The sequence below is a fragment of the Papio anubis genome, chromosome 13, assembly GCF_008728515.1.
Source record: "Papio anubis isolate 15944 chromosome 13, Panubis1.0, whole genome shotgun sequence".
NCBI lineage: Eukaryota > Metazoa > Chordata > Mammalia > Primates > Cercopithecidae > Papio > Papio anubis.
In genome coordinates, this window is record NC_044988.1 from 79,135,611 (window position 1) to 79,161,256 (window position 25,646).

A 25,646-nucleotide genomic window follows, 5' to 3' on the forward strand; every position below is an offset into this window, starting at 1 on the left:
ATGTTATAACTCTTCCAGAAGATACTTGCCAGGAAAATATATAATTTATAGAGAGCAAATGAAAGTGGCTTTTTAGGCTTCCCAGATAGTGGAGGAATCTGGAAATCTTTCTAATGCATTGAGATCACGTCATTCCAGATGTCTCTTGAGGCACACTGCCCCAAATGGTTGCTACTGTCAGCTCATAATGCTTTTCCCTGGAATTTCCACTTCCTCCAGCCTTTCTCCCCAGAATAAGCTTTCCATGATTCTTTCCCAGAATTAGCCTTTTCAACTCTTTCCTCATATGCATAGCAACAGTAATTTATTTTGTGTGGATTAATGTCTTTAGCATTAGGACACTTCTGGTCTTATGGACTGATGGCCAATGTGTTTTTAATAACGTATTTTGCTTCTATTGAAGTCATGAGTACAAATTCGTAATTCATTTGAATGAGGGACATGGACAAACAGGAACACAAGTAGAAGAGAGAAAAAAGAGGATAGTATATTCAGAGATACTCAGTAAGCATGTATTACATGTATTCATCATGCAGTGTTCTAGGCTTTAGGAATGTGTCAGCCAAGATCCTTGTCCTCAAGGAGCCCATAGTTTATGTTAGACAGAGATGTGTAAGTAGTTAAGTATATAAAGTGCTACAGTGCTTGAGGTCTAATGTAGGAAAATCCACAGCCTGTGGGGAGGGGAGAGAAAGGAGGGAGTGATGCAATCTATTTGGAGGGAACAGAAAAATATTCTGTATTTGTCAGTACTCTTTGAGTTGTAAGTGGTAGAAACATCACTCAAACTAGCTTAAGAAAAAGGGAGATTTTTTAGTGTATGTAATTTAGGAAGCCCAGGGATGGTTCTGGCGTCATACATGACTAGATCTGGGACTCAAACAATGTAGTAGGACCTGTTTTTTCTCTTTCAACTCTGCCTCCCTCTGCATGTTGACTTTATTTTCTTCAATGTGGATGCATTTATTTTATGTGACTTGGAAAAATTGCTACTCAGAAGTACATCATCTCAGCTTAATCCTAGTGGTATTTTTTTTTTCTTCTCTCCTGGTATCCATGTGTCTGTCCCTAGAAATGTCTCTAACTGGTGTTTCTCAGTTCACTCAGTCATCCCTTGGATCAATAGCTATTGCAAAGAAACAAGGTTAGCATGATTGGCCTAACCTGGCTCACATGCAAGTCCTGGTGGCAGGAATGAGCTAACCATGACTGGCATTTCCACCAGAGCCATTTACAGTGAGGGTAAATGTGTTTCCCCAAAGGAAAGAAGACTAGGCGGATCAAAATTGACAGATGTTCACTAAAGCTTCATGGATATTTAAACTGTGCCATCATAGATGAATTGTTTTTTGTCAAATGAAGCAGCAACGGACATCTATTATTGTTAGAGGAAGCAAAACTAAGAGGACATGAACCAGCCTGGAAGATCAGGAGACTGAAAGTAGTCTTTGAGGTTGGATCATGGTAGGGGGCCATGGCTTGAGATGAAGCTGTGAGATAGACAGGAGCCTCATTGGCCATGCTAGGGAACCTGCTCTTTGCACTGTAGGCAATAGGGAGACATTCTTGGTTTTAGGCAAGGGTCGGAGGTGGTCAGATTTCTGTTTTAGAATATCACTCTAGCAGCAGTGTGGAGATTGAGTTGGAGAAGCCAAGAATGGGTGTAGGGAGACTAATAAGGAAACCACTACAGTAAGCCAGCTGGATGTAAGTTCTGTAGTGTGCTAAAGATGCTAATATGGAATAGTCTCCATGTCCAGGTAGGAGATAGAGGAAGGAGTGTTAAGGCAATACTCAAGGTTATAGTGGGGAAGCAAAAGATGTGGAAACTGGCCGGCAGAATCAACATGACTTGGTCTTTCAAGAAAGTAAGTGTCTAGGATGACTTAGATTTCTGACTTGAGTAGTGTCATTTGCTGAGATGAAACATATAGAAGAAGGAACAGACATGAAGGTAGAGGGTGGGGGATTGCTTGAGATGGTGACTGCATGTGTTTGAGTTTGGGGGAGTGACCATGAATAGTTGGCAGTTCGGTATAGGGATCTGCAGCTCAAAGGAGAGGTAGAGTTGTAGAGTTGATGAGAATGAAGGACCCAAGAGTTACTGGTTTTGTCCTGGTTAAGGGAAGGAGAAATCTGGAAACCAGTGGGCTAGCCAGGGGAGGAGCACAGCTCAGACCTCAGCCATCAAACAAGCGTCAGAAACTGCAAGTGAGTTCCTTAATGGTGTCCTATGCAAACTTGTCATTTGACTCATATCTAATTCTGAGCATAGGCTGGTTGCGTCTTTTCCACCTAGAAGTGACTTTAAGACCATCACTGTGGGCTGGGTTCGGTGGCTCACACCGAGCCGGTGGCTCAGTGGGAGACTGAGGTGGGCGGATCACCTGAGGTCAGGAATTTGAGACCAGCCTGGCCAACATGGCAAAACCCTATCTCTACTAAAAATACAAATATTAGCTGAGCGTGGTGGCATGCACCTGTAGTCCCAGCTACTCGGGAGGCTGAGACAGGACAATTGCTTGAACTCAGGAAGCAGAGGTTGCAGTGAGCTGAGGCCGTGCCATTGCACTCCAGCGTGGGCAAATCACTGTGAAAGGGAGCTCAACTAGTCAAAGAATCCTGCAATAGCTATAGATGCACAGTGGGTCCTTGTCATGGGCCCAGGTCCAGGGTCATCAGTCAGAACGCGGATGTAAACATGCTAATGCCGCTGCCTGGTTGTATGTGCTAACAACTGTTCAGTTCCAAATTCTAACCCAATAAGGAGTTTCCTCAGGGGAAATATATGACTATAGCATAAATGGGCCCAGCCTTACTGCTTTCCCACTGTTACCCCTTCCTGCACCAGCACTCTTCTGGTCCATGTGACTCAAAGCCAAAACACTGCTTTGCCTCACCCCCCAGATCCTATTAGTCTTGAGTCTCATCAATTCTGTTTCTTGCATTTGTCCTTCTCTTTCCATTCTGATTGGTACAACTCTAAGCTAGGAGGCTTGTTAGTTCATCCATCCTCACTGCACAACCAGGTGAATGGAACATCCTCTTAAGGCACTTAAATGATATTTGAATCCAGAGGTCAGCAAACTAGGACCCGTGGGCCAAATCTGGCCCACTACCTATGTTTGCAAATAAAGTTTTATTAGAACACAGCCACACTCATTCATTTAAATATTGTCCAGGACTGCTTTTGAACTACAATGGTAGCATTCAGTAGTTGCAACAGAGACCGTATGTCCCACAAAATCTAAAATATTTACTTTTGTTTTACAGGAAAAGTGTATCAGCTCCTATTAATCTGCCTTATACATGAATGCCAGATTAATGTTCCTAAAATGCCATTTCACCGTATCATTCTGTAGCTTAGAACCCTGCAATGACATTGCATTGTCCATGCAATAAAATCTAAACTTCTTGGCCTGGTATTCATGGCCCTCCATGGTATAGTCCTAGTCAATCTTTTGAGTCATTGATCTCTGTTCCTAAAGGCAAGCCCTGCACCCAGTTAGATTTTCCCCCTCATTGTCCCTGGAATATGCAGTACATTTCTACCCTTGTTCACCTAGTTCCTTTTGCCTGGAATGTATTGCCCATTTGTAGCTACCTAAATCCTACTCATTCTCTCTCTCTTTTTTTTTTTTTTTTTTTTGAGGCAGAGTCTTACTCTGTCACCCAGGCTGGAGTACAGTGGCATGATCTTGGCTCATGGCAACCTCCACCTCCCAGGTTCAAGTGATTCTCCTGCCGTAGCCTCCCAAGTATCTGGGATTACAGGCATGCACCACCACGCCCAGCTAATTTTTATAATTTTGGTAGGGACGGGGTTTCGCCATGTTGACCAGGCTAGTCTCAAACTCGTGACCTCAGGTGATCCACCCGCCTCAGCCTCCCAAAGTGCTGGGATTACAGGTGTGAGCCACTGTGTGCCCGGCCCTAAATCCTACCCATTCTTAAAGAACTAACTTGAACTCTACATCCTTCATGACCATGTCAGTTACAGCGATCACCAATGAGCCTGCTGCTTGAGCATGTAAAAGTCTACTTCCCGTACTGCCTGGTAAGGTTTCTTCTGCTCAGAGAATGGTTCACCAACATGATGATGGGCAACTCTGGAGTGAGGACTTTCTGATGGAACAAAGTCACGGCTGTGGGAAAGCCTGGGAATGATTTGGAAATGACAAGACACGTAATGAGAGCACATGACACTCAATTAATATTTGTGGAAATCTTGAGTCATCAGCCTCTCATATCTATGACATACATCTTGGTTCTGTATTTAAACGTAGGACAACTACATATCTTGATAACCAGTGGGAATGACTGACAAAGTCCTGTAAATCTACTCTTAAGAGATTCTGGAATGTAGAGATAGCAGATGGTCCTGGAAGCCCTAGCTTTATCATGTGCTCTCTCTGAGATGCTGGATAGGTGGGCTGTTCCCACTGTGCCTCACTTTTCCCATCTACTGTCATATGTTATATGGTCTTACACACACTCTGGGATTAAGTAACATCAATTATGCACCATTGATTGGAGTTCTTTGGTAAATGGTACTATGTTTCTAAAATATTCATGCGTCTTACTTTGTCAGGGGGATTATATCCCTGATTTAGATATTATATTCTAGTGGCTTAAGATTATGAGCTAATATTTTGTAAGGTCTGGGCATTGCACAGAAAACCTTGGTTGTAACAAACATTATTATTACATTGATTTGAATAGCAATGGTACAATCATAGCCCCGGAAACATAGCAACTACATAAAATGAAAGCTTCCATTAACACTAAGCACAGCAGCCAGGCTTCCGCATTGTTGTTGTCCCCAGGATTTGGCTCTTGTATTGTCAAATGCCATTATGTCTTGTCTAACAAGTTTCTCCCTGCATATGTGAGTAAATGAAAATGCTCCAGTATAATAAATGTCTCAGCAAACCACTCCTGTACACTTTGGAAACAGAACATTAACAAGGAAACTATCATGAGAGCAGACCTTTCTGTTCTCATGAATCACATTCATGTGATGTTTATTGTCTGCATTGGAGAAGTATAGAGAAGAAAAATATGAAGGGTACACTGTAATGGAAAGGTTGTAGTGGAAATGCAAGGAAAATATATCCCTTTACAACCAGCTTCCAGGCATTACCTATAAGTAAACTTACGACAATAAGACTAAGAGCAAATAACATTGATTGAGCACTTACTCTGTGCCAGGTATTGTTTTAGGCCTTTTACATTATATCCTCTCATTTAATCCACTCCACAACCAAGTGGTTTGTGTGCAGTTATTATGTCCACTTTACGTACAAGAAGACCAAGACCCAGGGAGGTAGAAGAACTTGTCAGAAGTCAGACAGGTAGTGAATGGTAGAGCTGGGAGTTGGACTCAGACAGACAGATTCCAGACTTCATATTTACCATAACCTCAGCTGCCCCACCCACATGAAATGCTACCCCAAGGCTAGTGGCAGCAAAGGTCACCCATTTCATTTGCATGGTTTGGTATGTCCAACTGGGTGATTTGTCCTACAAAATTTGAAACAATGTCTGCTTATTTATGTCTATGATTTTGATCAAATAAATCTCACCCAGAATTTCCCACTATTTGATTCTATGGTATTTGCAGTTTTAAGAACCTCTGTCTTTTGGATTGAGACATTTTTATTCTTTGTGTCCAAATTAACACTGCACAGAACATGGTTCTGTGTGTGTGTGTGTGTGTGTGTGTGTGTGTGTGTGTGTAGAAACCGCCTTTTCTTTTGGATTAAATTCTTGCAGCCTGGCTGAGTGAGGAGAATTTCTCCCACTCTTCGAGCCTACAGCAGACATGTTAGGAGAATGCTGCTGCTTGCAACACACCCAGAGACGGTGGGGCAGGTGACACTGCGTGTGTGCCCAGTGTCTCTGGAAGTATCTATACAGATGTGTGCTGCTGCTGCTGCTGCTTTCTGCCTTAAAATTTCTGGAGCCAACACCCACCCACTCTTACAGCCTCTCTCTCTTTATTTTCAAGGAAAAAAGAAAGAGGCAGACTGAAATAGAAGGCAAGCGACAACAGCTTGACGAGCAGATACTTCTGCTGCAGCATTCCAAGGTAAGCGGCTGATCCCAGGAACCTATTCCATTATTAGACATGCAGATCACACTCCGGAGAGCTGGGCAGTGCCTGCCCTGCCGTGAAGGCACTGCCGCCAACCAAACCAGCCTTTCTCATTCAATCAGGAAACCATCTCTTGGCTTTTCTTGTGAATTTCTCAAATTTAGGGCATTATTACAGCATTCCAATTTCTGCAAGCATAAGATTACAGTGTGCATGTGGATGGGGTGGAGGGTTTGTGCATGTGAAGTGTGGTGGCTATATATAGAAATTGGATGAGAATACTCCACAGGGTGGGTGAGGCAGCGTTTCAGGATTGTTTCTCCCATGCATAGGTGCTGGGTGTGTTTGCTCAGAGACCCCAAAAGATATATTTCACAGAATGTCCTTTTTCTCACTTAAAAATATTAGTGTTTCCTTTCTTGATATGGAGAAAAGGGAGATTAAACAATGTAATCTGATAAAACAACAACACTGTGTATTTCAGATTATTCATTTATTTTACTTCTACTTTAACAATTTTGAAAGTGTTCTGTGAGAGCAAGCAGTTGGTCAAAGATGGCTTTGAAATGATTTGACTCAGACGGGTCTCCATGGTACCATCTAAAAAGAGAGAGAGAGAAAGGGAGACAGCACACAAGAGCTATTTATTTTTTCTTTAAAACATAATGCACTTAAGCATCGTAATTGATTACAGCTCAGGAGAAAGCTCTGTCACTGTCACAGGGACCCCACTGGTTGCAGAATGTTGCTTTTCACATGTTCAGAGAATAATGTGACCACATTCCGATGGCCAGCCGGGAGTTGCTGCTTGCCTTTGACTGCTCCTGGGCTTTTTGGTAGGAAAACCTTCTCCTGCTTACCTCATGTTGCTGTGCCGTTGCCTGCACAGAGCTGCATTGCTCAGAGGGCTGGGTGGGAAGGTGGTGCTGACTTTCGGGGTGATGCCCAGTATGAATTATTTGGATTTTTTTCAACAAGATAAACCTTTATGGCTACTTTTCCTATCCTTTTCTAGAAAACAGGATTGTGCTAAATGAATTCCCAAAATGAGAGCCATCAGCAAGCGAGTTACTGATTGAAAATAGCAGCATGACCTATATCTGCTTAGCATGTTTATCAGTTTTTGCCATTAACCTTAACCAGAGAAATGTGCTTAAAAGGAAGAAAAGCAGCATGATACCGAGGATATTGCCTGTTTCTCTCTGTTTCATCATATAAATTCATTGACAGATCTTTCTTTGTAGGAGCTCACACTGTATCCCCTGTGCTGTTGCTGTTTCCCCACAAGGCTCCTGAGGGAGGATGGAGGGCTAAAATTAGTATCCTCTTCTCACAGAGAGGGGGCCTTAAAGACACCTAATAGAACTGAGTGAATTGTTCAAGGTCAATCTGGACAGAGCTAGGTCTCTGGCTCAGGGTATAGTCCATCCAGTACGGTACTTGTAAGAGACCAACATGTACTAAAACCTCAGTGAATTCCTGGTTAAAGGTGAACTTTTAAATAAGAGGACTGAATGAAAAAAAAAGAGGCTGCTTTTGGCTAGACAGCCTCACTTTAAGCTCAATGTAGTCCTTTGCTTTTGTATTCCCTGAATCCAGTCAGGGAATAAACATATGTCAAAACATCAAGAGATTTTTTTTTTTTTTTGGTCTCCCTTCTCATGATCCTGGATGCCAAATAAGATACCAAGGGCTCATTTATTGCGGATGTCCAGTGCAGTATTAGTATATTCTGTTCATTTTACATCTATTCATTTTTGTTTGTTTGCTTGTTTGAGACGGAGTCTCGCTCTGTCACTTGGGCTGGAGTGCAGTGGCGTGATCTCGGCTCACTGTGAGCTCTGCCTCCTGTGTTCATGCCATTCTCCCACCTCAGCCTCCCGAGTAGCTGGGACTACAGGCGCCTGCCACCATGCCCGCCTAATTTTTTTTTATTTTTTATTTTTAGTAGAGACGGGGTTTCACCATGTTAGCCAGGATGGTCTCGATCTCCTGACCTCGTGATCTGCCTGCCTCAGCCTCCCAAAGTGCTGGGATTACATACTCATTTTTCATCTATGCATCTGTTCATCCATCTTTCCGTCCGCCCATCCATCCATCCATCCATCCAATCAACAGAAACAACAGTAAAAATTAACTTGGTCTTGTATGGGGAAGCAGTGAGGTTTTTCTCAAGGACTTGGAAACAAGGGAATCAGCTAGTTCTTTATGGTTATCTTGGTAAAATTCTTGCACAGTTGATGAGATTGGTTATCTGAGGAATCACCTGACACTTGCACCATGGCAACCTTGCTATTGCAGAGCAGGAGGTGGGTGAGGTAGGGAGGACTGGAGGTGATGGTAACTTACTAAGTGGAGGTCAGGGCATTGTATGCCTCTCTCTGGGAAAGGCTTGTGTGGACAGAATGAGGGTGAGTTATTTGCCTTGAATACTGAAAAAGAAAAGCTCAGAGGTTCCAAAGGTGGCAGTAGTTGTCTGGTACTACATGCAGAAAGACCCCCAGCTTTGGGAGGTCCTGAATTTCTGTATGCTGGTGAGGTGGGGTCAGTGGTAAGGTGAGGAGGGTCCTCAGGCCACAGTGAGGCCCCGGTGAAACTTCCCTCAGGACCTTACCTCTCTTTGTTCTGAATTCATCCTCCCTATAATTATTCAGTTATTTTGATATAAGGAAGGGGTTGCCTGACTGAAAGATATGATCACTTTAGGCACTAGGAAGGCATATATTTCACTTTAAATCAATAAACTGGTGACTGAACTTGAATAGCATGAGACTTTTTCCCTGTAATCATCCAGTTTGCAGTCTCGTGGCCTCACCCCTGAATGGAAGTACATTCGCGGAGGTTGTATTTTCTCCTCTGTGAGCCTCTCCAAGGAGTCAGCCAGCTTTCTGCTAGTAGCCTGTTAGCCACCGTCAGTAACAGTCACCATTTTTTTGAGTGCCTAACATGTGCCTGGTACTTTAAACACATGCCCTCAGTAATGACCACAAGACAGTTATTACTGTCTTTGTCTTATAGGTATGGGAACAAACTCATGAGGTCAAGTGATTTGCCCAAGACCATAGAGACTATAAGTGAGGGAGCCTGAGAGAAACTCCTGGGCTGTCTGCTTTCAAAGACTGAGCTCTTTCCAGGCCACTGTTCTCTTTGAAAGAAGTGTTTCCTTTGGAGTAATTCATCTAGTGAGATGCCAGTTACTATCATTGCTGTCTCTCTTACTCTAAATATATTGTTATGGCCTCCAGAAAATTCAGATCATGTGGAGACATGCACTGTGATTATTGAAGTTCCTTGAAGTAGAGATATTAGGAAATATGTCAGTAATCAATATTTATTTCACTAATTTGCAAAATCTCTAGAAAAAAATATTCTTACTGCATTAGAGTTAGTTGTCATGTTTATAAGATATAACTTTCATATTCTTTATATAATTCTCATATTCTATGTCTTAAGATATAATTCTCACATGTGGGAATTATCAAATAGCCTGTGGACCCTTATTCTCATGCAATGAGATGAATTATTTAGACAGATTCACTTGTCCCTGGTCAAAGCAAATAAATAATATGCAAGATAGTAGTTTTGGCATTCATAAATATTTTTAGAAGACTTACTCATTGCAATATTTAGGAGCATATAGTGAGCAACTCTACAAAATGGAATAACATCACTTTGTATATGGACTTTGAGCAAATTCTATAATACAATAAAAGACCAAAGTATAAAATGGCAAAATACTAGCTGCTACATCCCAGTGATTAGGAAACCTCAAGACACTTTGAACTCCAGGCCAAATTAACCTCAGATTTATTTTTTAAAGCATCCTTAGCTATATGTAGTGTGGCATAATAATTTCTAAGCATTACAAGTAGAACTAGTAAGCAATCTTTATAGCTATAGTATTTTTGATGATTATAAAAGGAAAGAATGTGTAATCATTGCAAAAACTAAATTAAAAAGTACAGGAAAATATAAAGAAAAAACATATGTACTGTATACTTACCATTCAGATAGAACCCATACAGAGGTATATCCTTCTATACTTTTTTCCCCAATGTATTTCTGTAGATTAAGATATGTAACCATCGTTCACAGGGCTCACCAACCTGTGGGTAAAATGAAATTATATAACATTAGTATTGAAATAACATTAACCTTTACCTCTTTTTTATGTGGGTTCTTTTTAATTCCCATACAAAAATTTATAATTTTTATAAAATCCCATAGAACATTCTTTTACTTTAGGATAACTGACTTTGATGTCATCCTTGAAAAGAATGTCTCCATCTCAAACTGTTAGTTATGATGTTTCTTATACTTCAATAGCATTAATTCATCTAGAATTTATTTACAGATGAGTTATGCAGTAGGAATATAACTTTACTTTTTACTGATGCTGAGCTGCTTGTCTCAACGTGATTTATTGATTAATTCATCCTTTCCCTCACTGATTTAAATGTCTTCTTTATCACTTACATATTTCAGACTTACATTTGAGTCCACCATTTATGGATTCTTTTTATTCCATTAATCTGCCCATTCCTGTGCCGGTATTGTTCTCATTTAATCCCTATAGCTTTTTAATATATTGTAATATTTCATAAGACAAGAACTATCACTATTCTTTTGAAAAATTGTCCTGGGTTTTTATTTCATAGAAACAATTATTTATTTTTATTGTTTTTATAATGAGACTTGTGATGATATGGACTTTTAAAAAATAAATCAGTTACTATATCATATGAGAGCAGAATGAATTTAATATTTCCTTCTGTCCCTTGGTTGAATTGCCAGAGATTCGTCTATTTTATTGGTCTGTTCAAAGCCCTGGCACAGAGTAGGTACTCAGTACCTACTGCAACATGAATTCCTTGGAGACTGTCATATTTACAAAGGTTTGCCTGACAGAGTTGGCCCTGTCAGAATCAAATTGCTAATACCACATCTTCAATACATAAACTGCCTTTGAATTACTTATTCATGAGCAGGGAACCCTCTCTAGAGTTGTCTTCTAATCCAAGCTATAAAAATTGTCATTATATTTTGAAGACCACAACCTTTTCTTCCAAGAAAGCTGGATGAAAAAAGATGAAAGGCTGAATTGTGACCCTGTGAAATATTTATTGTCAACCCACTAAGGTCATTTGCTGAAGAGCCTGAAGGTATCAGAAGACTTGCTACAAAGATATTACAGTGTCTTTCCCGGTTTTGAAGACTTAGCACTAATTTTAGACTTTTCCTTGTTACTGGGATGTGTGAAAGGCTTATTTCAAATTTTAAAATATTGAACAGATAGGCATGGTACACAGTGTAAAGTAACTTTAGATCTCCTCCCTTATTTCCATACACAGAGCTTGAATGGAAGTTAAAACCTGATTTCTTCTATCAGAAGTCTTGGGTTGGCTTCTCCCTGTGTGGACTGAAGCATATAGCAAAATCTCAAAACCTAACTAAGATCTTATTTACTGGGAGTCAGAAAGAGGAAGAAAAGAGTAGGAAGGATAGGGGAAGGGGAAGAGGGACAGGACACAGATGAATGTCTGAAAACACAAACACAGCTGTTGCCTCACGCTGAGTTTAACCCATCTTCTGTTAGAAAACTGAATTTAGGCCAGGCGCAGTGGCTCATGTCTGTAATCTCAACACCTTAGGAGGCCAAGATGAGGCAGATGATCTGAGGTCAGGAGTTCGAGACCAGCCTGGCCAACATGGTGAAACCCCATCTCTACTAAAAATACAAAAATTAGCTGGGCTACTTGGGAGGCTGAGGCAGGAGAATCGCTTGAACCTGGGAGGTGGAGGTTGCAGTGAGTCGAGATCACGGCACTACACTCCAGCCTGGGTGACACAATGAGACTCCATCTCAAATAAAAAATAAAAATAAAAAGAAAAGAAAAGAAAATTGAATTTAGCCATATTCCAACCATCATCCACTAGAATAGCCAATATCAGCTTCAGCCAGATTACAAATGAATGAAAGATCGAGAGTAAAAAGTAAAATCATGAAAGTACACAAAGGAATCACAGGCGAATATTTTTATAGTGAGGGTAAGGAAGTCTTATCTAAGTATGACATCAAAGCCAGAATGTGCAAGTAAAAAAGATTGCCAGATATGACTTTATAAAAATAACAAACATCTGACCAGGAAACAATTGGAGACTTATTACAAGTTCTGATTCACCTCCTACTTCCCCACTCTGCCTCACCCACCCTCTCCAGACATGCCTCACTATCTACCAGGGTCACCTCAAAAAGTGGTATCTAGGCTGGGCACAGTAGTTCATGCTTGTAATCCCAGTACTTGGGAGGCTGAGGTGGGAGGATCATTTGAACCTAGGAATTTGAGACCAGCCTGGGCAACATAGATTCCATCTCTACAAAAATAAAATAAAAAGTAAAAGAAAGTAAGAAAAGTGACTTCATTACAGTTACCTTAGCTGTAGATGAAAAAGATTGGGTTAGATTATCTCTGTGATCTTTTTTTTTAGCTTTAATGATCCAAGATTTTATATTTGCTAAAGTACAGCGTATGTGCATGATTTTCCAAGAATTCCTCACATGTCAGCCTCCGTGGATGAATAAAAGATATAGCCCTGACTGTGAGGACTCAGAGGCAAGTGGGGGAGAGAGAGCATCAATATGGAACCCACCATTAGAGGGGCTGAAAAATAGTTTTCCATGTTAGGAAGTGGATCAGCGGCACCTGATGATTTTGTAAATCCTATTTGAGCCAAAAAAGGATTATTCAGTGATCTTACACAGAGGCAAGATAGCAGAGTGTACCTTTTGGCTTCAAATCCCAGATCCACAGCTCACTTGGTGTGATACCATGGATAAGTCAGTTAATGTTAGCACCTACCTCGTGGGATGCTTGTGAAAATTAAGTGGATTTACATGTAAAGCACATAAAGCAGTAAGAGTTCTATAAGAATGATCATATTATCACCATCATCACCCTGTACTATGGCTGCAAATACCATTTATGTATCTATGACTCCCAAATTGACATCTCCAGCCAATGGCCCTTGAATCCCAGTCATCCACGTTCAACTGCTTTTCTGACATGTCCACTTAGATGGATGTCACTTTCATTTAGAAGCCTCTCAAACTTAACATGCCCAAAATGAAAGATTTTATTTTCTGCTTTTCTATCATTTGTTCTTCTACTCTTCCCTGTCTCCAATTGATGATACCACTATTCACCCTTTCACTCAAACCAAATATCTATACGTCGCCCTAATCCTTCCCTTTTTCTCAGCCCACATCTAATCTATTACAGGTCACACTGATTTTACCTGCAGAATGTACCACCATGCCTTTTGATTCTTCTGTCTCTCTTCTGTTTCAAGCTAATATGCTCTGTCACTTGAACCATACAATAAACTCCCATCACTTGTACTTTGTAATCCTGCCCCTTGCAATGTGTTGTTCCTATTGTACTTAGAACACACAGCAAACTCCTTAATAAGGCTACAGAATCCTACCTAATCTGGCCCCAACCTTCTTCTCCATCTTCAATTTGTTCTGCCCTCCTACCCCAACCTCACTTATTGTGGTCCAACCACTCGGGCATTTGTTCCGGTCCACAAACACACCAAACTCTGTCCTACCGCCAGGCTGGTACATTTGCCAGTCCCTCCACCTGGAACACCCCTCCGGATCTCAGATTTCAGCTCGAATATTCAAGTCATCAGAGAGACCTTTCCCACTTTAAGTGTCCTCCCTTGGCCCCCATTTGTCACATTGTCCTATCTACCTCTTCCTAGGCAGCATCATAGTCTGAAATTATCTTGCATCCTTGTTTATTGGGATGAAGGCTTGGGTGAGAGTAGGGACTTGCCTGTCTTCCTGGGCTGTGACTTCAGAGACTGGCAGAGTTCTTGGCACCTAGGAAAGGGATAAGAGAGCCACTGCTCCTGAGTTGGAGACACAGAAGGAGAGGATGAGGAGTTCTTTTAGATTATGGTGTTTGGCCAGCCATTGAGAAAGCTTGTGTATTCTTCAAGCATTTGGATAGTCATAGGTCCTCATGCTGTGCTACTCAAATTGTGGTCCTCAGTCTGGCATTGCCAATGACAACATCACCTGGGAGCTTATTAAAATTCAAATTCCCAGGCCTTATGCAGACTTAAAGGATCTACATCTCCATGGGTGGGTCCTGGAATCTGTCTTAGGAAGTTCTCCTGCTGGTTCTTATGCATACTAAAGTTTGGGAAACTCAGTTCTTGTTTTTGTTTTCCAAAGCTGGCCAGGCCAGTAGAGCAAGAAACAGATTTACTTTGGGAGTTCCCTCTGTCCTCCTTTCAGAAGCCCCTGTCAAGATCCCCTTTGTCCAGCTCCCAGCTCCCCATCTGCTCGTTCCTTGTACTGACTTGTCATGGTGACATTCATTTGACAAATGTGAAGTTTGACAGTCCTTAGCACCTTGGGAGGCCAACTCTGGCCTGAAGTCAGGAGTTTGAGACCAGCCTGGCCGACATGGTGAAACCCCATCTCTACTAAAGCTATGATACTATGTTAGATATGATACTTTTTTTTATGTAATTGGACAATAAAGGCCATAAACAGAAAAGTTTTTTTAATTTTAATTTTTTATTTCTATTGAGCTCTGCTTCCACTAAATTCTGAAACACTCGGGCAGCCAATACAAGCCAGCACAGTTTAGGGAACCTGTGCTTCGGATGGCACACTCAGTATACCCCATTCCATTTGGAGACATTTTGGAGACAACATGAGGGGGATCTGGAGTCAGTTAAGGAAGCCTTTTGAGTTGAGTTGGTGATTTCCCGACAGCATGACTTTGGAGCCAAGTGGAAAATCAACTATACATTTTTGGCTTCTTAATGTCTAAACACCTTTGTGAAACAGGATTCTGTGAGACCAGGCCTACTGCCTTTTCCAGGTTTTTTGTTTTGTTTTGTTTTGTTTCGTTTTGAGACAGAGTCATGCTCTGTCACCCAGATTGAAGTGCAGTGGCGTGATCTCGGCTCACTGCAACATCTGCTTCCTGAGTTCAAGCAATTCTCCTGCCTCAGCCTCCTGAGTAGCTGGGATTACAGGTGCTCGCCATCATACCCACCTAATTTTTGTATTTTTAGTAGAAATCATGTTTCACCATGTTGACCAGGCTGGTCTCAAACTCCGGACCTCAGGTGATCCACCTGCCTTGGCCTCCCAAAGTGCTGGGATTACAGGCATGAGCCACCGCACCCAGCCCCACTACTGCCTTTTTCTGTTGGAGCCTCTCTTCCTGGCTCCTCCTGTGGGGATGTTCTTAATGATATCATGCCTGTATCAAGAAAAGAGATGGAAGTAGAGGGACATACACCTCTGGGTGACCAGAGTCACCAGGCTGCTCTGGCCAGAGCTACCTGCTGATGGTGGCAGCTAAATTGGTGAGCAGTAAGGGCCTAGAGCCTTCATGTGGTGGCAGGAGGCACTGTGTGAAGAAGAGGAGAGAGAACATTCCAAGAGCAGCCACTTACGTTGCAAGAAGATGTGGCTGCAGAGCATCCCTGCTGGGGTGGAGACAGCCAGGACTGTCCACAGCTGCCTTTCCAGAAGGGTCCACACCAATGCCAAGGCTTCCAGGATATCTGTCCCCCAGAATCCTAAGGTTTTTACTGTCTGTGGTTCAGACATCTTTAGCACAGGAAGCACCCTGAAAGTGTGGTCCCTATCCCTCCCAAATAATTAGAGTGAAGGAAAGTTGAGAATTTCCCAGTTCATCCATTTACTCATTCATTCAAGGGAATTGGGCTACAGTTCCCTTGACTGAATGAATAAATGAATGAATTGGGAAATTCTGGATGACACAGTGAATGCAAAGGTGGATAAAGGACAGTCCCAGCCTTCAAGGAACCGGCAGGCTACAGGGGGGAACAGATGTAAAAAGACAATTTGAGGATACTATGAAAGGGCCATGGAGTGTGTCTCAGAGCCAGTAGAGGTGGAAGGCTTCTCTGGTTGTATTTTACTTGTTCTTTCTTAGGTAAATAAAGCAGAGGCCAAGGGAACAGGATGAACAACAATAATAGTAAACATTTCTATAGTACTAAGTGTGTGTGTGGCCCTTTTAGCCCATAAACTCCTTTAATCCTCATAACAACCCTGTGAGATGGGCACTGCTATTGTCTCCATTTTACAGATGAGAAAACTGAGGCTCAGTGAGGCGAAGGAGCCTGTTCAAGCTCACTCAGCTGGTAAATGGCAGACTGGTTCCAGAGCTCAGGCTGTTAGCCACTGTTCAGCATGGCCTCTTGCAGTCTCTACCCGATTCCTGAGAGTAAATTTTAGAGCCAAGTTATAGTTCAAGAAAAGCAAAGCAATAATCATTCTTCTACTTCAGAATTGCTACCAATTAACAATTTATTTTGTGCCTACACCAGATTAAATATCTGAATAAAAATATAAAAACATTAATTGATTTAAAAAATGGCCTCTCATAATGTGCAAACAGGGTCTGTCTGGGAAATTCTGAGAGGTTTATGTGGAGAACAATGGTTCTGAATTTTATGTAGAAAGAGCAACTGATTTGCCACCCTTTCCCACTTTCCAATGGAAAAGAATCTCTGATAAAGCTTTGATAAGCAACCAACGTAAACAAATGGTACTGCACTCTTTTACACATGATTTTATATTATCAAACAATGCCCTATAATGTAAAAACTGTACATTTTAATACCTACCCTGGTGGTAGATGCACACTATTTATACAGAGCACATTCAACAGGCAGCATGTTACCAATGATGCATGACTGTTTACACATATTGGGGTGTGGGGGTGACTCCTGTCTATAATTACTGTAAGAGTATAGTTAGGAATAATTCTATGTGAACAAACTCAAGTCTTTAAGCCTAATTATTAAAAAATTACAGGTCAAGTACCATAAACTTGCCTATGTGCTGCAAGAGTAATCAAACAGATCTCTAACAAATAATGATTTGTAATGAAAAGGCAAGAATAACATCAATTAAAACCGTGGTCACCTGAACCCACACTGATGATATATTGTCAACACAGAGTCTATCCTGGAAGTGGAGGAATTCCAGGCTGATTGAACTTGTTCCTGGGCATGGAACAGGGTGTCTACAGCACCAAATGACCCCTGGACTTCTCAATAGAACGGTGAATCAGGACCATTAGTGAAGTCTAACTTACTAATACTAAGTGTTGGTAATTTTTTTTTTTTTTTTTTGAGGCGGAGTTTCACTCTCGTTGCTCAGACTGGAGTGCAGTGGCATGATCTCAGCCCACTGCAACCTCTGCCTCCTGGGCTCAAGCAATTCTCCTGCCTCAGCTTCCCAAGTAGCTGGGATTATAGGCACATGCTACCACACTGGGCTAATTTTGTATTTTTAGTAGAGACAGGGTTTCTCTATGTCGGTCAGGCTGGTCTCGAACTCCCAACCTCAGGTGATACACCCGCCTTGGCCTCCCAAAGTGCTGGGATTACAGGTGTGAGCCACCGCGCCTGGCCCAGTGTTGGGAATTTTTAAAGACTCATCTTGTAGGTTCATAATAAAATGCCCTTAATGCCGCATACAAATGAGAGTCTATGGATTTGTGCATCCTTTGCTCATAAGAGCTTCAGGGAGTCTGCTGCAAGCCTGCATTCCCTGGCTCTCAGTCGTTAGAAGAGTTCTTTCCTTTCGCCTCGCTCACCCTGCCTGATGAGATCAAATGAAATTCTGGACAGAGGTGATGCCAGTGAGCCAGGGAGCCAAAGAGCCAGGTCTTTATTCTGTGTTAGCTGGCTTCATAGCCGTCGCTCCTGCTCTTCCTTTGGTTGCTTACTGTTCCTGGGAAGAGTTGGTCATGTGCCCTGCATCCTCACTGTGGTCTCCTCTGGTGACCACTGACCTGCCCATGGTCATGCTCACTGGTCCTCAGCCATGAGGCACAGGGTCAGTAGCTGCTGCCGTCAGCCATCTAGGGACCATGTAAGTGGAACCTGAATCAAAATTATGCTCTCACATCTACCTTTCCTTGCTCTTCCTTTTAGGGAATTTCAACATGCTTTTTTCCTGAACTGTTTTCATTTCCCCTCTTAAAGCAGTAATTGCTGCCTCCAAACCATTGACCTGAAACAAAAGCTTTTTATTCCACTGTACCATATTGTAGTACACTTGCAAATGTGGGATGTATAGTTTTTTTGTTTTGTTTTGTTTTTTTGTTTTGTTTATGAGACAGGGTGTCGTTCTATCACCCAGGCTGGAATACAGTGGTATGATCACAACTCGCTGCAGCCTTGACCTACATGGCTTAGGCGATCCTCCCACCTCAGCCTTCCCAAGTAGCTGAGACTAAGGCATGCACCACCACACCCAGCTAATTGTTTAATTTTTCGTAGAGACAAGGTCTCACTATGTTGCCCAAGCTGGTCTCCAACTCCTGGACTCAATCCTCCTGCCTCCCAAAATTTTGGGATTACAGACATCAGCCACCATGCCCACCTAGGGGCATATGATTTTTATAGCATTTGGAGATTATTGCTGAAGATGATTGGGAGCCATTAAAGAAGGGAGTAACTGAAGAAGAGGCATGACCATCTTTTAAAAACACTTTAATATGGACCAGATGTTAGGTGGTCTTAGAAAGTTTTTTAATTAAATTGCAGTTGCATAGAAAAATGTTCTTAATTTTTAGAGACTCCTACTGACATATTGTTGGGTAAAATATGGTTGTTATTTACTTTAAAATCATTTGGTGAAAAATATATGGTGAAATATGACAAAATGTTCATAATTGTTAAATCTAGATGAGATTACATGGTCATTCATTATACAGTTCACTCTGTTTTTAAATTTTTTTAATAATAGAAAATGATGTAGATATAAATCTCTTTGGGTGTTGGTCTAGAGGGAAGTAGGGAGCCAAGTTAGTGAGGAGGCCAAGGCAGCGATTAAGGCAGCGATTCAGGCAGCGCTGGTGAAGGGTGAAGCTAAAACAACACCACTGCAGAGGGAGAGGAGAGTGTGGACTGAAAAGTATCATCTTGTCTGTTGTCTTCCCTCACTCCCACAGTCCAAAGTGCTTCGGGAGAAATGGCTGCTGCAGGGCATACCCGCTGGAACTGCAGAAGAGGAGGAAGCCAGGAGGCGGCAGTCTGAAGAGGATGAGTTCAGAGTCAAGCAACTCGAAGATAACATTCAGAGGTAGGTGGATTCCAGCCAGGGAACCCCTGCAACAGTTTTTTGGTGCAGTAACCACTGCTCTCCTCTAGGTGGCCTTTCTCAATACTGTTACCTTCTCCTGTACTTCACAATTTTCTTGCTAAACAAAACACATTGATGTTGTTTAAACTTTTCCACATGACCCAGAGTTATGACACAGAGTACTAATTATTTTTTATTTTTATCTTTAACTTTTATTTTAAGTTTAGGGATACAAATACAGGTTTGTTACATAGGTAAACTTGTATCATGGGGATTTGTTGAACAAATTATTTCACCACCCAGATATTAAGCCTAGTACCCGTTAGTTATTTTTCCTGATTCTCTCCCTCCTCCCTCCCTTCACCCTCTGAAAGGCCCCAGTGTGTATTGTTCCCTTCTATGTGTCCGTGCATTCTCATCATTAGTTCCCACTTGTAAGTGAGAATATGCAATATTTGGTTTTCTGTTCCTGCGTTAGTTTGCTAAGGATAATGGCCTCCACCTCTATCCATGTCCCTACAAAGGACATGATCTTATCCTTTTTTGTGGCTGCAAAGAATACTAATTATTGCATTGGGCTGTAATACAGCACAGTGATGGCTTCATGGGCCCATGAGGTGTTGTGAGCAGCTTGCCCCTTCAGGTGCTCCCTTTGAGTTCTTATATTAGCTTTCATCTTTTTCCTCCTTCGGGTCAGGTTGTTAGCTGTAATTGCTGCTGTAGTGAGTCTGTTTTCAACATTGCTATATTTGGTCAATTCGAAATGGGAAAACTGTAGTCAACAGTCTTGGGATTAAAACGAAGAGTGTGGATGTGCTGAGTGAGAGCTCGTGGTTATGTGCCCGTGCTCTACAAATTCACTTTGCATTGTCTGCTTTCACTGCTCAGAGACTGGTTTCTTTATGGTTCTTAACCAGGATCTGATCATTTCAATCTGGGAAATAAGCGACCTGTCTGTGGCCAATGACTGGCCAGGCTCACACAAGAGCAATAATGTAGGTTTTTACTTGGGAGCTATAGCCACGCCAGGTCCCAGGATACCTAGCCAGAGAGATATGAGATAGGGATTGAAAGTGGTACACATAGATGCTTTAGAACCAAATCTATCCCTCCAACCCATCCCACCAAATTCTGCCTGAAATCTCACCATCTGGAGCTTCATCTCTGTCTTCTGAGCTTATGAGCTCTCTCTCTCTCTCTCTCTGTCTTTTTTTTTTTTTTTTTTTTTTTTGAAGGAATCTCACTCTGCTGCCAGGCTGGAGTACAGTGGCACGATCTCGGGTCACTGCAACCTCCGCCTCCTGAGTTCAAGCAATTCTCCTGCCTCAGCCTCCCGAGTAGCTGGGACTACAGGCACCCGCTACCACGCCCAGCTAATTTTTGTATTTTTAGTAGAGACAGGGTTTCACCATGTTGGCCAGGATGGTCTTGATCTCTTGACCTTGTGATCTGCCCGCCTCGGCCTCCCAAAGTGCTGGAATTATAGGCATGAACCACTGTACCCAGTATGAGCTCTTTTAAAATACAAAGGGTAATAGCTAAACTGCTACCAGCCACTTACAACCAACAGCAAATGAAGACTCTGAGAGCACCTGTAATAGTGTCACTAAAGGGAAAAGCAAGCTGAGTAAATCCCAAAGGCATACTTCAGACTATGTCCCTACTTTGCTTAGGTCCTCATGCATTTTAAAGAGCTTTCAGAGCAGCTTGGCTAAACATTGTTTGTGAAGGAAACCAGCCAAGCAAAAGTTTGGAGGGTTTGTATATACAAATACATATATATACTCACACACACCCATGTACATGCACGTGCTTTTTCTTAGAATACAAAGGATAAAGGCTAAACTGTTACCAACAATTTATATCATACATATATATATTATATGCATATATATATAGAGAGAGTAGGTGTTATTATAGACAGAAGGCAGAAAGGATTTGGAAAATAGGATAAAGTTAGTTACATGACCTTTCCTATTTTTCTTTTTGTTTCTTTTTTTAAAGACATAAGGTCTCACTCTGCTGTCCAGGCTGGACTGCAGTGGTGCAATCATAGCTCACTGCAGCCTCAAACTCCTGGACTTAAGCTCTCCTCCCACCTCAGCCTCTCAAATAGCTGGGAATAAAAGCTCATGCCACTGTGCCTGGCTTTTTTTTTTTTTTTTTTTTTTTTTGGTAGAGAAAGTGTCTCACTATGTTGCTTAGGCTGGTCTTGAACTCCTGGCTTCATGTGATTCTTCCCTCTCAGCCTCCCAAAGTGTTGGGATTACAGGTGTGAACCAAAGTGTCCATCCTTTTTTATTTTTCTTAAATTGCATTGGGAAACATGGTCTTCCAATCAAATTGGCAGTTTAACCTTGGCTTGAATGCAAATATGTTGTTATTATCGTCCAATAGGTGGTAACTTGCACTTGTAGAATGAGCCATTGCATGTGGAGGCTAGAGTTTTAAACTGAGACTCAGTTTTTGGCTAAATCGACCATTGGAATGAGGTGTTGCAAGTTAGGGGCTGGTTTATTGTTCAGGTGGTCATAATCATACTCAGAAAAAAATTAATAAAGGTCTTTTTATTCTTTAAGTCAATGGAATAAAGAGCTCACTCAATGTATGCAGGCAGTCTTGCCCATTAAGAGCTGGAATCCCAAGCCAGAGGAAGGAAATCACAATAGCTTACAGGGGTGTATGGTGAGGTCTGGATTCAGGGGCCATTTCTTCTGTCCTAGTCATGACTTTGGGCCAAATGGGCACTGGATGTGTGCTGGGATGAACTGTGCTCCCTGGAGCTGCTTTCTGTAGGAGCAGGACTGTGGTGAGCATCATTTCCTCTGCAGGGCCTCCTGAGGGAGGAGTTTCTTCCTACCCTGGAAGTCAGCTTCTGCTTCTCTTCGTCTTGCTGGCATCTTCTCTACCACAATGTTTATTAGTGTCTTTAATCTTCAATCCTATGGGAAGAAAGAGCTGTTATCTCTCTTCCCATAAAGGACATTCAGTCACCTAAGACATTTCCCTGTAGTTGAACATAGCTTAGTTCTCACTCACAGAATGACATTTGAATAGTTCTAAAGGCTCATTGCAAACATGAGTACCCCACAGTGTTACAAAGTCCCTGTGGATTGCCTGGCATGGCTCTGCTGATAGGGCTGAGCTCACCTAAGTGACTCCAAGCTGCATGTTGCCTGAGTCCACTCTTGTTTACCCTGCACTAACAGGCTAACCATGATGCTGTCTCTTTCTGGCAATGGGAGAGGTACAAGAGGACTGAACAGAAACAAGGCCGAGGCTCAGAACTGCCCACAAGCCATCTGCCAAACCAAGTCAATGAGCAAGCCCAAAACCAAGGGAGGAGACAGCCAGGCAACTTTTAGTGGAAGGAACACAGATCAGGGAAGGGTGAAGAATAGGGACGAATAATTCAGTCTTCCAGAAGCATGATTGTTGAATTGAAAACTTCATGCATTTGGGAAAATGGACCAGCATTAGAGAAACTACAGAAAAGCCATTTAAAAAGAAAGAGGACTGGTTGGGCACGGTGGCTTATGCCTGTAATCCCAGCACTTTGGGAGGCTGAGGCAGCTGGATCACCTGAGATCAGGAGTTCAAGACCAGCCTGATCAACATGGCAAAACCCCATCTCTACTAAAAATACAAAAATTAGATCAGTGTGGTGATGGGCGCCTGTAATCCCAGCTACTCGGGAGGTTGAGGCACAAGAATCGCTTGAACCTGGGAAGCAGAGGTTGCAGTGAGCTGAGATCACGCCCTTGCACTCCAGCCTGGGCAACACAGTGATACTGCATCTCAAAAAATAAAAATAAAAATAAAGAGGACTAACTACAACAATGCAAGAATGCAGAGAGAAAGGAAGAAGAGAGTAAGAGAGAATATAAGTGACTTCAGGATCAAAGTTGTGATCTGATCTTTATAAAATAGGAATCTTGAAAAGTATAAGATCAGATACAGAACCATTAAATAAAGGAATTTTAAGGGAAACCTTTACTCAAAGCAAAACATTGATCTGTAGATCTTTAGATTTGGGCCCACTAGTCTAAGTCACCCCCAGCAATCAATTAGATTTTCCTAAAGAGATACATCAACTGTTTGCAATCTATAAACTATATTAGTACAGTTGTGCCCTGAAGGTATTTTCATCCTTGTTGTTGAACTAAGAATAGCTTGAAGACACTGAAGGAGAAATAGAGAATGGTAACCAAAGAACAAGGAACATTTCTACAAAAAAAGACTAAGGGAAATTGGGTCATTTAGTTTAGATAACAAAAAGATAATGGTATCATAACTCAGAACTTCAGGTGTAGGTAGGATCTAGGTCATTCTTTAATTCTTTATGTGTAGGCCATTTTGAATATGGCAAAGACTTCAAATAAAGCATGCAAATTTCTACTTAGATGTCTATTTCCCTAGGTACCTCCTAGAAGAAAGAACATAATCACCTTTTAATTCTAATTCTGTGATTCTTTACAGTGCCAGTAACTGTACAAGAAGTTCCAGGTTTACAGACATGTTTTTTTCCCAAAATGTTATTTATAAATTGGTGGTGGTTTGGAAGGGTGAATGTTGTTTTTCTGCCAGAATTATTATATGTGGTGCTTAGCTTTTGAGGGCAGCCCACAAAGAAGGAAGGAATGGAGGAAGGAAGGATGGAAAAATGTAACTAGAATATTAAACCCTGGGCATTAGAATCACTTGGGAAGGTTTTAAAAAATAGGAATTACCAGGCTTCATTCTAAGAAATTTGGATTTAGTGACCCAAGTAAGGAGTCCTGTAATCTGTTTTTTAAAAGGGCATTCCAGATAATTCTGTTGTATAGTCAGGTTCAAGAATGATTGCTGTAAATGGAAAAATGGATAGATCATAAATGAAATCCCATTTTTAATACCTAGAAACCCCCCAGGAGAGGGGGAAGTAAATCATGTTTATGAGAAAACTGGCTTGACACACAAGGATAAAGGACATCCCAACCCTTGATTCAAACTGTTTCTGAGCCTTCCTACTTTGACCCAAGGAAATGTGAAACCTGCTTTGGGGATTCCTGTAGGTGAGAGTAGCTCTGGCTTAGAACTGAAATCTCTCCTCCATAGGCCCCACAGTAGAGCCAAGCTTTCATTTGAAGTGGATTAGAAACAGCCTTGGTTTATCAGGCTAAGGATGATCCAGGTCGGGAAAACTGTCCACTTTACCAAAGGCCAGAAAATTTTACCATTCTTCCAAGATTTCTTGCTAAAATTCAAAGTAATGTGGTCTTGAAGAGGTGACACCAAAGCAGCTGCAAAAGAAGAGGAAAACCTGGCTGCCACCATGGAGAAATAGGTAGTCATTCTTTTGCACAGCTTTTCCCTGGGTAATGTCAGGAGTATATTTTTGGCTCCCTGGAAACCAGAATTAAAATAGGCTAAATAACATTGGAATTGTTGAAAGCAAAATCTGTAGACGTTTCCTTTTTTGACTTTTTTGAATGTCCACATCTTCTGAATGCTTTGCTTCTTGTTGGAGTGACATATTGAGAAAGCCCAAGAGATTGTTTCTGGCTTGGGCCCATTGCCAGCCATTGTCCATGCTGATACTGTGTGTGGTGGGTCCCTGGCGGCCACATGTGGACCTCAGATTGATACTCTTGGAGATTTTAGGTAGTTAGATCCACATAGCCCTGTTTACTTCATGTCTACCCCAAGTATCAAGTCTTGTTGCTTGCCTCGTCACTTTCCCACTTAAGATTCTCTTTCATTTCATTGGGTTTTACTAAAGTGTTTAAAATATAGGGTTTTTAACTTCCTTTTATTAGTGAGAAATATCGGGAAAATTTGTCTCCCAACCTTATCAGTTGGGGGCAGACCAACCTCAATGAAGATGAGAAACTTCATGAGTATTAAATGAAAATGGGATGAGCTGTCACAAAGCCAGGGTATTAATTCTAGCTCTGTTGATCATTTGCTGTGTGACCTTGGGCAAGTCTTTCACTCTCTCTGGTCTCAGTTTCCTCATATCTTCAGTGAGAGATCTCTTAGGATCTTCCAGCCCTGGTATTCTGAGTTTCTCTAATTTGAGGAGTTGGTTAGAGATCTCTTTTCTCAACAATGTACCTGTGCCAAGAAATGTTACTGTTATAGAAGGAAGTGGTTTTGCAAACGGGTCAGAGTGGAGGAAAGAGGTTGAGTTCTCAAAAAGCAAAAGGCTAGGTCTAAGTAACTGATTCATCACAGAGATGACTAATTCATCAGAACAGCTGTCTGTTCTAAAATATGTCATATCAAATATTCATTGAATAAAATATTGAAGTCTCAGTTGCTAACCTAGAGAGAGCCAAGCAACTTTAAAAAAAAAATCAGGATACAAGTGTACTCCTCATTTCCGCATTGGACCTATAATTCTCTGAG

General features: G+C 41.7%; 1 protein-coding gene across 8 annotated transcripts in view; it reads left to right on the forward strand.

The window, feature by feature from the left end:
- The window catches only part of PALM2AKAP2 (PALM2 and AKAP2 fusion), a 538,968-nt gene that overhangs the window by 235,508 nt on the left and 277,814 nt on the right, over positions 1–25,646 (forward strand). For all 8 annotated transcript variants that reach the window (XM_031654861.1, XM_021927808.2, XM_031654859.1 and 5 more), the window contains 2 exons: positions 6,011–6,091; positions 19,126–19,256. In XM_031654861.1, the coding sequence (XP_031510721.1) occupies positions 6,011–6,091; positions 19,126–19,256 (212 nt within the window). The remainder of the gene's footprint in view (positions 1–6,010; positions 6,092–19,125; positions 19,257–25,646) is intronic.